This window comes from Typopeltis vanoorti, chromosome 4 (genome assembly GCF_054136105.1).
Source record: "Typopeltis vanoorti isolate ZY-2024b chromosome 4, IOZ_Tvanoo_1.0, whole genome shotgun sequence".
Classification (NCBI taxonomy): Eukaryota; Metazoa; Arthropoda; class Arachnida; order Uropygi; family Thelyphonidae; genus Typopeltis; species Typopeltis vanoorti.
The window spans coordinates 31,075,574-31,091,007 of NC_143552.1; the positions used below are offsets into that span (position 1 = coordinate 31,075,574).

General features: G+C 35.1%; 1 protein-coding gene across 1 annotated transcript; it reads right to left on the bottom strand.

The window, feature by feature from the left end:
- Positions 1–5,086: 5,086 nt before the first annotated feature.
- On the bottom strand, positions 5,087–13,226 carry LOC150107199 (LRP2-binding protein-like). Its single transcript, XM_090391684.1, has 3 exons — positions 13,115–13,226; positions 7,776–7,941; positions 5,087–5,158 (listed from the first exon to the last, which is right to left on the bottom strand). Exons 1-3 carry the CDS (start codon positions 13,180–13,182, stop codon positions 5,093–5,095), a joined length of 300 nt encoding a protein of 99 aa, XP_090247810.1. The 5' UTR covers positions 13,183–13,226; the 3' UTR covers positions 5,087–5,092.
- Positions 13,227–15,434: the final 2,208 nt, after the last annotated feature.

Consider the following 15,434-nt stretch of genomic DNA (forward strand, 5'->3'; position numbering starts at 1 on the left):
TTTCTTTTTTTAAACGTTACGCTATTTTAAAGTTTTATTTTTAAGATTTTAAAAATCAATTATTTAGCTAGAAATTATTTTTTTAACCTGTGATTATATGAATGACAGATCAAAACTTTTAGTTTTGTATGATGAATTACTTACAATATTATAGCATTGTTCACTATTAGATTTTCATTGTTAAGTTATACAAATTAAAACAGAACATTCTTCCTGTTTGATTCATATGAATATGGGTGACAGGAGAGGACAGAGACTAGGATTTTCTGATTGCTCCTACACCTGCAAATGTAACGTCCCCTCCCCCGACATTACCAAAATGTTACGTGTGCGAAAGTGATAAATCCTAAGTAAACGATTTTCGAATATCCTTAATCATTAGTAAAACATTCTGTCAGAAATAACCCACATTAAACAAAATGATTAGTAAACGTCTGCCGTAATTAAGTGTTCCATTCCTTATATTCGAATTCTTATATGCTCCGCTGAATTACTAATTCAAACTATATTTATATTAGGATAAACATGAAAAAAAAAACAGGAATTTAATTAAGAAAGAAATGTCACTCTCACAGAAACAGTATTAAGAATAATTAACCTTTATTACAACCTAAACGGAATTCGCTTTCACTTTGTCCATTTCTTAAAATTAAATACAATCTCTTGTTACACTTTTTTTTTTCAACAAAAATGTGTCAACACAAAACATGATACCGCAATCTTAGAGTAGCCAGACATGCACAAAAATCAATTCCCTGTAACTGAATGTTATTACACATTATTTACGTTATACCAACTTGCCAGTATATTATCAAACTACTGTATAGCCATAGCACATGTACTAACCTTACAAAGCAATCCATACTTCGTAGTTTCATCAATGCCATCTACTTAGTTTCGCTATTTCTAATGCACTGTTTCCTTGTAGGTTTGATAGTTGAACCAGATTGGCTCAGCTGTCCGCTGAACTTTTTGAGGTCTTCGACACAAGAGAATTTTATTGGAAAACAATATGACCTCATTAAAGAGAACCATGGTAATTCAACCCGGTACTCACAAATTTTCCGGTATACAAAAATCCATTTCTTTCATAACACTTAACTTCTGGAGTAACGTATTCGGCACACAACACATGAAATGCTTTCACAGCAACCGCCATCTTTTTCGAACGTTGATTTGCTTTCTCTGTAAATCTCGAAGCAGGTGACGAAGAATGGATTTATTTTTTCATGTGCACAACTAAACGAGCTTACATAAATTGAATAATCTCGGTAAATGTACAAGCAAAATCATTTTAATTAAAAACGTATCTTGTACATTAAAATCTAACGAGAATGAAAATAACATTCAAGATTGTCTTATATCACAACAATTTTATACCAGAATATAAGAGAATGTCACGAGGGTGTGCCCGAACACCGCGTTTTCTGCCTGCTTTAGGAGATTCAGGTGAACCGAACAAGAGGCGTGACTCCAAGACCGTGAAATCTCAATGAGGGAAAAGTGGAAAGCTTAGGTGGACCCAAGTTTTAAAAAAGTAACAAGAATACTTAGGTTTCAAAAAGATCAATCGAGAACTTTTGGTGTTTTTAACTTCTGACTGTTATTCTTGTGGGTACCTTCCTTCGACATCTTTAAGACAGGATTCAGATCTACGCAGAAATTTGAGGAAAACAGAGACCATTTGCCGTCCTTATCATAAACTTTCGAAAATTTATTTTTTAAAGCGAAACTTTTGTACTTCGGGAAAAGAAAAATATATAAGAAATAATATAAAATTTTATATTCTATTTCGGAAAAATGCAAAGCACAAATTCAGCAAAAATCTTAAAAATTCCCTTCAAAATTTTACTTTGCAGACTTTATAACAGAAATTATTTTATTTTATTATGAGACACCTCCAGGGAGCCAAAACCTCATTGAGGGAGGGCACCTGCTCTAAAACCCTATTTCCACCACCCAATCCACCAACTTCGCTACCGCCGCCCATCACTGTTAGCACTTCCGGAAAATTGGCTGGAGAGCGGATACGTTAACGTTCAAACAATTATTTGAACCTATTTTCTCCTTTGTAAGTTATTTTGATACTACAATCATGAAAAATGTGTTTGGGATGCATGGTTGATAGAAACCAATTTTAAATTTATATTTTGCAAGGGCGTGAAATATAAAATGATTTATATCATTTTATAATCCTGTAAGAGCGAAATTCATCCACCATGATAATTTCATGTTCTCTTTCTAGAGCATTTTCGGATTACTTAACCCTTCACCAAAGGTACTAATGTACTAACTGTTGTTATATAAGTTTTTCGTAATTAGCTAGTCATCTGAGCACAGTTTATAATCGCTTGAACTGTTTTTTCATGAAGCATTAGTAACGTACCTAAGTTATGTTTCAGATACATATGAATACAAAACATTTATCATTAAACACCTAAAAACAAACATTTAAGAATAAACAAAACAAATTTTGAAAACGGATGTAATCTTATGACCAAATAATTCGCAACACTGAAAATAACCAGTTAATACTTACCGTAAAGATTTTCAACAGCACTAGAATATTTAGTAACATATGAGGCACCATTTTCTATCGTCTCATAGGTGATTCCGTTTCATTTGCACTGAGATGTCCTTCAAATAGCTGACCCTTAACTCCGTCAGATTTAGCAGCACAGCGGTTGCTAACAACAATTATGCACTTGGTTGCTAATAACTAATAACAAGAACCCTCCTCGTTGTAACGAACGTTACCGAGAGAGAGAGAGAGAGAGAGAGAGAATTTCCACATAAGCATAGAAAAGATGGATCAAGTATAATGGCAGCATTTGGCAATGTCATTCCTTCAATATTTAATTGAAGGCATTAAATATTTAAATGTTTAGCAGTATTTAATTACTACTATCACTAAAAGTATCAAAAGATATCATTTAGTGAAATATTGTACACCTAGAAGGATTCGTCAGGTTTGGTTATTTCTTATTTCCTGGGATAGGAATCTGTTCATCAAAAACACATCACGTGTTTCTTGTATTCTAAGTATAACACTTAAAAACAAATCAACATAAAAAGAGGTTAAAATGACATTAACTTTCAAATTTATTAATGAGCTTAACAGTAGTACAAAAGCACATATGAATATAATTTTTACTCTTTTTACTATTTTAATCTGTTTTAGAGCCTCCGTAGCTCAATCAGTATAGACGAAGCCCTTTGGTAGGAAAGACCTGGGTTCGATTCTCATCAGTGACGTGAGGAACCTTTATTTGGTCTCTTCAGACGAAAGGTGAGTTAACCGGTCTCATACGGTGGTAAGTTTTTTTTCAGCAGGAAACTCGGGTTTTCGTTCGTCAGAACCAACCCCCATGAACACACGCTTCTACAGACATAGGACATCTCCAGGAATAAGGAGTAACCAACTTATTCCGTAGGATTTCTGTTCCGAATGTCTATACAGTATCAAGCGTAGGTCTATGCGTGAGCGTAAATTAGGATAGGATAGGAATCTGTTTTTACTTTTGAAAGCGAACAAATAAAACAAAATTGTTGTGTTAATTTGTCCATTATGCAGTGAAGAATGCAAAGAATATTAATATTGGATTTTTATCTTAAGACGAATTAGCTAGTCGCATAAGGAAATTGCAGGATTTTCTTTTAGAATATTCTGAGAATTTTAGAAAATGCCTCTAGAAAAGCAAACAAACCGGTCTGAGACTTATACATTTAACCGGGCCAATCACTCAAAGTTTCTAGAAATATTCTAAATCTCTCTCTCTCTCTCTTGCCGCTCTTTTGCTAGTAACTAGTAACTAGTAACAAATTATTTTATCAAATAGTAATTTGATACACATTGATTAAATTACAGCACTATTACGACTGTTCTTAGAATATAAACTAAATTCTACTGAGTTTACTTTATACACTTAATAAAGGTTGCTGTCATTTATGGCTCCCGTTCTTATAACAATCTTGATATTTATATGGCAAGTACCACAATAAAAAGAAAAACACAAAACGACATAAATCGAATTAAGCGATTTATGTCGCTTAATGCGATTTATGTAAATACTCTTCATAAATAAATAAATACTCTTCGACCAACTCTTTTGTATCACGCGTATATCTCTGTATCCAGCTGGGTTAAGCGTTTTCTGATTGCTCCCTGACTGAGATAAACTACCATTTCTTCTCTTCGGATTTAACTACAGAACGATCCGTGTTTTGGTCATTAAAGAAAAACCAAGAAGCACTTTGGCCAAAGCTAAACTATGGAAAATGTTTAGTTTCTCAAAAAATTGTTCCACCACATTTTTCAAAAACATCTATCACAGTGTGCGAATCGAATAGCCAGTCTAGTGTGAAAAATTAGTGAAGGAATATCCAACTATTATATCATGTAACTAGACGTTAAATTTTAGGGCGATTTCAAGTGCGAATTTGTTCATCTTACAGGACGAAATGGTGAACGCCTTGCATAGAAAGAAGAAATTAACATTACATTTCAATACCTTGCAAATTCCGGTGAGAATTGTACGAAAGATGAAAAGAGAGGAAGGGAGAGGGTGGAAAAGAAGTAAAAACCTTATCTAAAAATGTTTTTGGTTGAGCTGTCAATGAGTGTAGTAATTGGATGCTACAATCGTTCCAAGAGGTTTAGATTAAAACAGGCAGAGATCAATTAGATGACTCACAATCGTTAAAATATCGGTAAAAAAAAGCATGCTGAAGAAGCTAATGTCCATTGGTTGACTTTACCATTTACTACTGTGGTAGACTGTGGTGACTGCCGTAATCAAGATTCACCCAACCTGTCAAACTGTAACAGCTTGATAATATTGCTACAATTTGTATATGCTCCTCTTAATTAACATTAATACTGTAATCTCAGTAATTTATTTTTTTAATTTCATACACGAAAAATAATTATTTATAAAAGTAAGAACATCCATTTTATTATTAATTTCGTCTTATAACGATCCACATTCATTTATCAAAAATATAACATAATTAAACCAAAATAATCATCTTAGACTTAAAAGCCTTAATTTGTGGAATCTTCAGTGAGACTGTAGCTGTCGCTCCGGAGCAATCAAACGAGCCCGTGAACAGCGTTCACGTGTAAATTCACCACGACTGTTGGTGCTAACTCAAGAGCCTGAAAAAGAAAACTCTTTTAATCCATTAGGAACTTTGATTAGGAATTTTAATTAAGAAACATTAATAAATTTAGGATCTCGAAAACTAATGCCTATTGTGGTCAGGTTTTGCCATAATTCCTCAAAAAAATACCAAATACTACCCTTTTTGGTAGTGGTGTTTTTGAGGAATCACCGTTTATATATATGTGATAATTTTATCGGGGACTTGCGAATGCAATGGCACCGCTAACACTACGTAAGTGATACGGTTGCTGTTGGTGAGGAGGTATATTCACTGAAGAACATTGGGAAAAAAGGTTAAGGGAAAAAACTGTAATAAATCTCTCCAAGAAAAAGGAGAAGCAGATAATGTGATTGTGGTTTTAGGAATTACAGTCAAAATAACTATGGCTACGAACCTAGTGTTGTAATTTTGTTCATTCGTCTGCCATTTTTCCTGTTTTGCGAGATGAAAAACAATTTCAGAGAGAAAAATTCCTTCCACTTTCGTATGAAACCAACTAACTCACCTTCAAATGGAAAAACCTTATGAAGGTCCTTTGAGTCCTATAAGGGAGTCGAACCGTGGTCTTTCTGACCAAAGGTCATCTTCAATACCGAATGAGCTACCAAGGTTTCGCAGTTAATGTAAAGGGGAAATCACGACGTAGAAGGAAAAAACTCAAGACAACTATTTGAATTGATTATTACTAGAGAATCAAGTAATAATCAGTAATAATCAGAGAATTACTAGAGAAGTATTCGAAAACTGTTTTCAAATGAACATTTCATCGAGATAAAAAGGTAACATTCTACTCTTCGTTCCTATAATTACTAATAGATGTTATTTTATTATCTTAGAATTTTCAGTAACGCATTGATAGTCTCTCATCATCCTAGACAAAATCATAACTGCAGGAATAAAACATCAATGCCCCCACCTCCTGCAGTTTTTTCAATGGTAGCAGTGCTCAACAGGATTAAGATTCTACCGAGTATTGCTACTCAATAGGATTCAGTCAATAGTATACTCAGTGATGGTTCAACGAGATATTAAGGACACAACAAATAGCACTTAGGTCTTATGGAACTATTTTATACTTGTATGTTAATGACTGTTTTATGTTCTGTACTCAAAACTCTGGTCTGTAACGGAAAAATAGTGAGACATTTGAATATATATATCGTGTGTTGTTTCATTTTTATATAATTAAAAAAATAAATAAATGACAATGTTTTGGATGTCATTTTCTTCGTTTAGTTTGATTTTTTTTATTTTATTTTCAACGTCGTTAACCTTTTAGAATAAAAACATTACTTTCATTCATAAGCTAGTATTTATTATACTGCACTAAAAAATGCTAGTTTGGTTTGAATTACCATTCACGTAACCAAAACTAGGCCGCTATTTTATATCTGTCGATTGCATGTGTCTCCTTTCACATGCTCACGAATCCAGGCTAAGTGGCTTGTTTCGGTCAAGAGCAGCGTTTCATCGTTCAATTTCTGCATCTGTTTCTTCGATCCTTTGGTATGTATGTTGACTGGATTTTAACGGTATAGATGCGAACACAGATTGATAAGAAAATAACTATTTATTAACTTAATCACTAATATTTCGCTGGTATTATATCCAGCATCTTCATAGCATACAAACAAAGTTTGTTACAAACTCACTGCTGTAACAAACTTTGTTTGTATGCTCTGAAGATGCTGGATATAATACCAGCGAAATATTAGCGTTTAAGTTAATAAATAGTTATTTTTTTTTATCAATCTGTGTTCGCATCTATACCGTTAAAATCCAATCAACATGTGTGACGAACACATAATCCTTTCCACTTTGGTATGTAATTCATCATCTTTCTGAATGTTCTTTCATATGTACTTCATTAGCATAAGACGGTCATTCCTTCTGAATATTCTTAGCATTTAGTTCTATGCTTTTCTATTGTCTACATTATTGGGTATTTTTCTGTTCTTTCAGTATGCAAATTTTAAGGAAGTAAGGTTTTTCATCTCGGATTTTATTCACTCTTAATGGATAAAAACTCCCTAAATCTCCAAAACTGACAGGTATAATATACTTTCTTCATAAACTTAGTTACTTTGGCTAAAAGCAACTAGGTTATTCGAATCCAGGCGGTGCAGGGAAGGTCCTGCCAGTAAGAATACTATTGCATTGCATATTAATTTAATTTAATTTTCCATAATTTTTGTAGTGTTAAAGACCGATCTCATACGGTGGTGGAAGGATTTTCCTCCTGAATTTTTTTTTTTTTTTTTTTTTTTTTTTTTTTTGCAGTTCGCAAAGCTGGTAAATAGGCCGAGAACACATACAAGTAACATAATATTCTGACCTGATAGCTTCAATTATTCCAAAATCCAAACCCAACGCCGTAAAAGAATTATCACTGGATGAAGAAACTAGAGTTCTACTTTAAATATTAAACTTAATAGAAATTTTAGATACAAACATATATTTTTAAACTCTATTTTCATAAATTTCTTTTTTTTTTTTTTTTTTTTTGTATTTCTCATTGGAGGAAATCCCATGATCTATAGTTTATGCTGAGGGAGCACACTAAAATTAAGCATGAATCTATTTGAACAAAAATAATAAAGCCACAGTACCTTCCGAAACAGTTCTTTTGCACGCTCAATATCCTTTGCAATACCAGTACCATCCTGCAAACAGAGTGCAAAATAGAAACAGCCGAGGGCTACTCCTTGTATGACGCCTCCCACTTCACATTCTGTCTCTTCAGCAATACAGGAAAAATCTTCTGTTTCAGAAAGTCTAGAAATTATACAGAATGATAACCAAGAAAAAAAAATTAGTTTGAAAACTCAATAAAGCTTTAGCTCTGTTTTGAGTAAGTAACAAAAAATCACGCTGCATTTATACCAATTAAATACGTGCAGTTTATATACAGTACAAGAAATTACACCAGCGATTTTCAACCGGTGTGCCGCAAGATTTTGATATAAAAGAATAAAAATTAATGTAAAAGAAGTTTTTTTTGCTCATTTTACCTACAAAGTATATGAGGAGTCATAATGTTTATATTGCATCGAACAGAATTGTTAAGAGTGAATAACAGTTAGGATTATATTAATATAATATAGATTTATTATACCTGTTATTATAGATATGCATCGTTGTTATGTGTTTACGAGTTCCTCCAGTTGTGCGACAATTATAGCATACGACTCGCTTACACTGTAGCATCGGCGTCGTATAAAGACAAGATAGGTTTAATCAATGAACAACTGAAATGTTTGAGCATTTTTCTCGCCGACACAGCTGAATCGGTTTCAATTCTGTAAGATCTGTTTCGCTGTGTTTCAACGGTGTTGAATTTTAATGAAGACTACGAGTTTTCCACTATCTACAATCCGATCTCATACAAAGGACATAATGAAACAACGCCAAGCTCAGAGGTCTCATTGATTACGACGTGTCATAAATAAATGAAGTTTCAAAAAGAGGGTTGCGATGGGTTTCGTCTTTATTTGAAATAGTCGATATATTTCTTAATACTTGAATGGTGTGCCGTAGAATTTTAGTAAGTAGCTTTAATGTGCCATAAGGTAAAAAGGTTGAATGCCTCTGTATTGCACTATTAGAATTCAAGGGAACAATTGCAGTAAGGTGCAAAAATTATTTTAAATAATTATTTTAATTAATTAAAAAACTTATGAACAATTAATAGCGATCTATTCCCATAACTTGAAGATTGGCGTACAGTCTGATCAGGTTAGGATGGCTAATATTATTTAAACGCCGGAGAGCGTTTAAATAAACACTTGATAAACACTCGGTAAGGAAAAAGGTGGTACCTTATCCTTTGTTTATGGCAACACTCTTCAGTGTTTATAATCTGATTTCCTACGAGATATTGTCAACCTATTTCAATTTACCATCAACTCAGGTTATTTTATTTAGGAAAGATGACATGCAAAGGGTACTTGTTAAATACCATGGGAAATTTAAATAGGTTGACAATATCCCGAAATCAGATTATAAACATTGAAGAGTGTTGCCATAAATAAAGGATACGTTACCACTTTTTTCCTTACCGAGTTTATCAGTAGCCCTGTACATGTCATCTTTCCTATTCCTATTCTGGACAGATTGGCCATTGTGCCTTGATCAGAATTTAAGAAAATCAAGACTATATCACATTTTTGGAACTCTGGCCTTGCTTCTCACGCAAGTTCGAATTCGATCGTCTTTTCCTTGAAACGTGAAACGCTACGAAATCATACACAAACGGAACCATATACGAGGCTGAGGAAACATTGTTTGTTCGTGAAGAATCTAGAAAAAGAATCTTCACGAACAAATAATCTGAGATAGGACTGCCCATTGCTGTGTCTTCTATTTATTGGAACAACTTATTATGACATATAAAATAGCCTGCGTTGATGGTAAATTTAAATAGGTTGACTCAGTTACTGGTTGAATATTGTGGCGGTTTCTTCCTTCTAATATTTCAAACTCGAAGTAGTCTACGTTTATGGATTAAGCGTGCTCTTCTAGCCGACGAAGAGCACATAGCGAAATACGACAAATTAACTCAAAATGGTTTGATTGAAGATGTCTTTTAGAGTACTTTCAAGCTAGCTCCAAAAGTTTCAGTAACCGCCACAATATTCAACCGATAACTAAGTCTAACCTCAACAGCTGGGTTATAAATTTAACCAATAGACACTAAAAATGATGAGCTCAATGTTTTGGCTAAAGGTCTCGATATATGCCTTTATTATTATTATTATTATTATTATTATGGGTATTCCATGGAGTCAAAAGACTAATCGCGGGAGACCCACTCTATCCATTAACACAATCCCTATCATATTTGTCCTTAAACCTATTCACTGTTGGGGGCACTCACAACGACCTCTGACAATGTATTCCACTCATTCACCACTCTCCAAATAAAGAACACGCACTCTTAATAACCACACTCTTAGCCAACTTCAAGTGTGACTCCTTTCCCCACCCCTATTCCCTGTGTATTGAAAATTTTCTTCTATGTCAATCTTATAGCATCCCTTTAGTAACTTATAAGTTTCTGTCATATCTCCTTCTCCGTCTGTCAGCTAAACTCTGCAACCCACACATCCTCAATCTATCCTCATAGAGAACATTCCACGGACGTATCACCAGCTTGGTCACTCGTCTCTGAATCCTCTCCACAACTTCCCAATCCCCAAGAAACGAAGTAGACGCAGGTGCCTTACTTATAAAGCATGTTCAATGTAGAAAAAGATTTCAGAGAACTTCGTATAGATGAAGCTAATAAATTACGTTTTATGCAAAGCAAAACCACTTCCTTTAGATATACCCTTCTCAGAAGTATAAGTTCGTCGTCCTCCCTATGACAGAATATTAATATAATATTGTCATCACGAAGGCTGACAAAAGTAATGCCACTGTTGTCATGAGTACTACCGAGCATATTTGTAAAATGAATATCTTATTAAGAGATAGATCAAAACCTACAGTGTTATTAGCAGGGATACAACAAAAAACAACCAAATTAACACATTAAATAAATTATGAGACGATGTACAGTAGTGGGGTGCCACTACTGTTGAGAAGTTACGAATTCATCATTCTTCCTAAAATACATAAGGATAGCAGCCAACTACGACAAGTAGTGGACTGTAGTGGCTCTCCAACTTACAACCTTGCAAAGCAACTCTCTCGTCATCTTCGGAATCTCACTGACAATACCAGCTCACTACAAGAGAATCTTCAACAAACTCTTTGACACTATGTTCCTTCAGCCTCGTATATGTTTACGTTTAGTGGAACGATATATTTGCAATCTGGTCCCACACCGAGTCAGAATTACTTCAGTTCCTAGAGAAAATAAACTCCTTGTACTCCCGTATCAAGTTCACTATTGAATGTGAATCCAATAATCAACTACCCTTTTTTGGATATATTAATAATTTGTAATCCCACAAGTCATGTTGAATTTTCAGTTTATCGGAAACCAACCTTTACTGGCAGATACATTCACTCATCCTCCCACCATCATTCATCACAAAAAATGGCTAGAGTATTGTACACAAAGCTTATACGATCTGCTCTTCTGATCCCCTTTTATTAGATGAATTGAATAAAATTAAAAGCAATCTGATATGCAACAAAACTACCATTCAAAAAATATTGATAATTATCATTCTTTTACTAGACTACAATCCGATGTGAAAAGAATTTCAGTGCCCTACCTTAAAGGGACCTCCGAATAAACGGCAAGGATTTTTCGTAAATTTAATCTATATGCTTCCTTCCTTCAAACCAGCTTGGAAACTGTCTTCCTTCCTACCATTAACGAAGGATACGTTACCACCTCTTTCCTTACTGGGTGTTTATCAAGTATCCTACACATGTCATCTCTCCTATTTTAGAGAGACTGGCCGTTCTGCATTGATTAGAATTGAAGAACATCAAGACTATATTACATTTTTGGAATCTGACAAGTCTGGCCTTGCTTCTTACGCTATTGCCACTAGGCACAGAGTTCTTTGGAACCAGACAAAACTTCTTCATTCCAGCAAGTTCAAATTTGATCATCGTTTACTTGGAACGTGAAATGCTAAGGAATTTCCCGATCTGAACCGATGAGAATATATTTCAACATCCAAGATTTCGGAAGTGACCACTATTAATTCTTCATAAGGTTTTTAATTAATAATTAATTTAAATAATTTTATCTATGCGCCTTTCTACGAGTGTTCCTTTGAACTCTAATAGTGTAATATCATATCAATTATACACGAGATATTAACGTTCTATTTCCCTGACGATGCCCACGTATTTATACAATGTTTGTTGCATGTGTAAGTCGTAAAGTTATTTAAATATCTCTAGTGCACACGTTCCATTAAAGCTATGAATTAGGTAAGTATTCTTTGCTTTTTTTTTTTATAGATATACAAGTTGAACTGATTTCCAGGTTTAAACATGAGTGTATTTAAGACGATCAGTGTGCCGTTTTCTCAAAAAAAAAAAAAAAAAAAATGAAAATACCGAAGTATGCATACTATTCAGATAGAGCAAATTGGATTGCAACTGAGACTAATCGTCGGAAGTGTACGACTTACTTATTCACTACGAGATTCCAATTGCAGAATCTCTTTGTTAAAAAAAAAAAAAAAAGAAAGAAAGAAAGAAAATCTAATCAACATTGGGTAATTTTTTGTTGGGGGGGGAGGAGGCCGTGTCAGAGAAATACATTTCTTCTCCAAATGTAGCTTCCAAACAAACTTAATAGCTTCGAAATTCACTGCACTGATTTGCGGTGCGTACAGTGCATCTGACTTTTGTTTAAAGGCTACTTTCGATTTTTGTCACTAATTTTTGTGAAAAAAATGGAAATTTCTCTCCACATCATGAACGACCTGCAATATTGTACAGCTACAGTATACGAATCTTTTTTTTTGTCACCAGCTACAATTCTGTGGAATGAATACTTCGGATATTACTTTGTCGTCACTTCTTCCGTGGTCCGCACAGGTTTACGGCAAGCTTGATTTGAAGTGAAAAATCTTTGGATCACAAAAATATCAGAAACTATACTAATCGCGCACTTGCATTCCTTGCTGAATCTGTGTTCACCTAAGCATAAAACTGGTACTACTTAAGGTTTCAGTTCTTCCTTTGTTGATGATAATTTTTTCGCGTAATCTTCTTTTCTAATTCTACAGCAGAAATACTTTTCTTGCACCGCCTGAATACCATTTTCCTGTCGATAACGAAATCAATAACTGAAGTATTCATACCAAGCGGAAACAAAATAAAGCCTTGACCTTTAGTCTCTTCAATTTATCTAATCTTTTCATTAGACAACGGCTACATCACTAGTCAGTAAAATTTAACTATACTGGCAGGAAAGAGAAAACAGAAGAATCACAATAAAGCAATGAGATTGCTAAGAAGTAAACAAACTCACTTTCTACCAAGCTGAATAGCCATGCGATACATCTTCTGTTGGTGGTAAAAGGCGGTTAAATATCCCATTGCATAATAATTTCCTCTAACAGATGATTCAAGTAAACATCCAATTGCACAAAAAGGATCGTATCGTCCTCCAAAACCAAACATATACATCACTCCTAGGGCACCTAAAAGAACAACAGACACGATTATACAAAGATATACAACAAATTCTATTCTCTATTCTCTGTTATGCTACAAAGAAACTAAGAAATAAGAACAGCTTATCTGTAATAAATAAAATCTCAAAAGTAAGAGCAAAATTTTTCTTACTAGGTAGAACTCTAATTATCCAGACTTATGAAACAAGCAGTCTGAAGAATTCAAAATACTAATAACAGGACCTTATTAAAACGCCTTATGTTGCAAACACCTAAAAGGGGATTACACTACTTGGAAAGAAGTCAACGGACACCTCCATGGGCAAAGTGTATCATGCCCTGTAACGAGTCAGTGTCCAGATGAAATGATTGCGAGAAGGGAGCTGAGGGAGTTTGAAAGAGGCGTTATGATATGATGATATGTTTCAGGCCTATCTGTTCGGCAAAGTTTTGTCAAACTGGGCCATCCTAAGTTAACAATTAGTGATACCATACTGAGATGGAAGTGCAAGGAGTTAACTGCAAGCAGTGGCGCACCCAGGGAGGGGGCCAAGGGGCACTGGCACCCACAAAAGAAAAAGGGAAAAACACTAGAAAATTTTCCAAAAATCTTTTCCTAATTAAAACTCTTTTTTTTATTTATTTATGTTGTGTCTTCTATTTCTATACTACTTATGAATTAGCCGCCGCATAAGGTGGGAATACCCTATAGCTCTAAGGAATCCCCTCCGCTGGGAATGCGAGGCGAACGAAGTAGTGCTCTTGGGGACCGAGCGCTACTTCGTTTGCTCGAGCCAGGCCAGAGGAGATCATTGGTATCATGTATTGGCAATCACTGCAGATGCTCAGTCATAGGTCGTATGCAATGCAGTGTGCATTCTCAAATCGTCTACTCAATTCTCCCCCCACCCAAGATTAAATCTTGAGTGCTCGGGCCCCCTCCAAGATTAAATCCTGAGTGCGCTACTGACTGCAAGTGCTATCCGCAGTGAACGACCACCACACTCACCGAACGTGACCGTAGGGTGATACAAAGGATAATATGTAAAATCTGCCATTCGTCGGCCGAAACGTTGAATGCGGAATTTCGGGCAAAGACTGGAATACGAATCTGCACAAAAACATTCAGAACAGAGGCTTACAACATGGGTTTTGATGATAGGACCGCAATATGTAAGCCTCCACATTACCCGAACCAACATGTAGCGGCGTCTTCAGAGCTGCAAAGCTGCAAAGAGCGTGTATGTACAGTAAGACGTGGAAGGTTGAAAAGCTGTGTTATGGAGCGACGAATCAGGCAACACCCTCTATCAAGTAGATGGACGGGTGTGGCCGATGCCCGGTGAACGTCTCTTACCAGAGTGTGTAACCACAACTATGAAATTCAGAAGTAGCGATGTGATGAATGGTCCTCTTTTTCCTGGTTTGGCTTGGACCTCTGTTTGTGGTACCACGTACATTGAATTACTAAAGATATCTGAACATTCTGGACAATGTAACTTTTATGTCATTTCTACGGAAATGGCCATTGTCTCTTTCAGCAAGATAATGCACCGTGTTTCATAACATTGCTACTGTAACTGCGTGGTTTGTGGACATGAATGTCACCACACTTGACTAGCCTCCACAGAGCCATGTTCTCAACCCTTCTGAACATCTGTGGGATGAACTGAAGCTTCAGATGAGGGTCAATGGACGTCTGTTCCATTCCACAACAGTCCAGGACATCTATAAATGCCTACAGGAGAATGGTCCAAAATTCCCATTGATCGCTATCGTACGCTCGAAGAAAGTATGCCCCGTAGGGTTGCTGAAGTCATCGCAGAGAAAGTAGGTCCTACATCTTATTAAAGCGGGTACCATGGCCGTTTGTTCCTCACAATTATGGTGTCCGTTAATTTCTTTCCAAGCAGTGTATGCAGCTTGAATTAGAGATGATTATTTCAAGTGAACTTTACATTTTAAATCTTTATCACAATTAATGCGAAATGAAAAACTTAGGAAAGTGAAACTTAAAGTCTTGAGAACACTTAAAATTTCATTTATAAAATATCATATTCATCTCAACACGTACGCGATTTAATTTGCAGGCATATGTATATCATTAATGGGTCAATGGCTATCATGATTATTTCTTTCACTTCAGCAAGAATCACAAAAATCCCAAATAAAATC

Coding starts and splice junctions, on each gene's coding strand:
- LOC150107199 (XM_090391684.1), bottom strand. CDS start 13,182: ATGGGATATTTAACCGCCTTTTACCACCAACAGAAGATGTATCGCATG. Junction 7,942..13,114: donor GCTATTCAGCTTGGTAGAAA/GTGAGTTTGTTT, acceptor TATAATTTCTAG/ACTTTCTGAAACAGAAGATT. Junction 5,159..7,775: donor CAAAAGAACTGTTTCGGAAG/GTACTGTGGCTT, acceptor TTTCTTTTTCAG/GCTCTTGAGTTAGCACCAAC.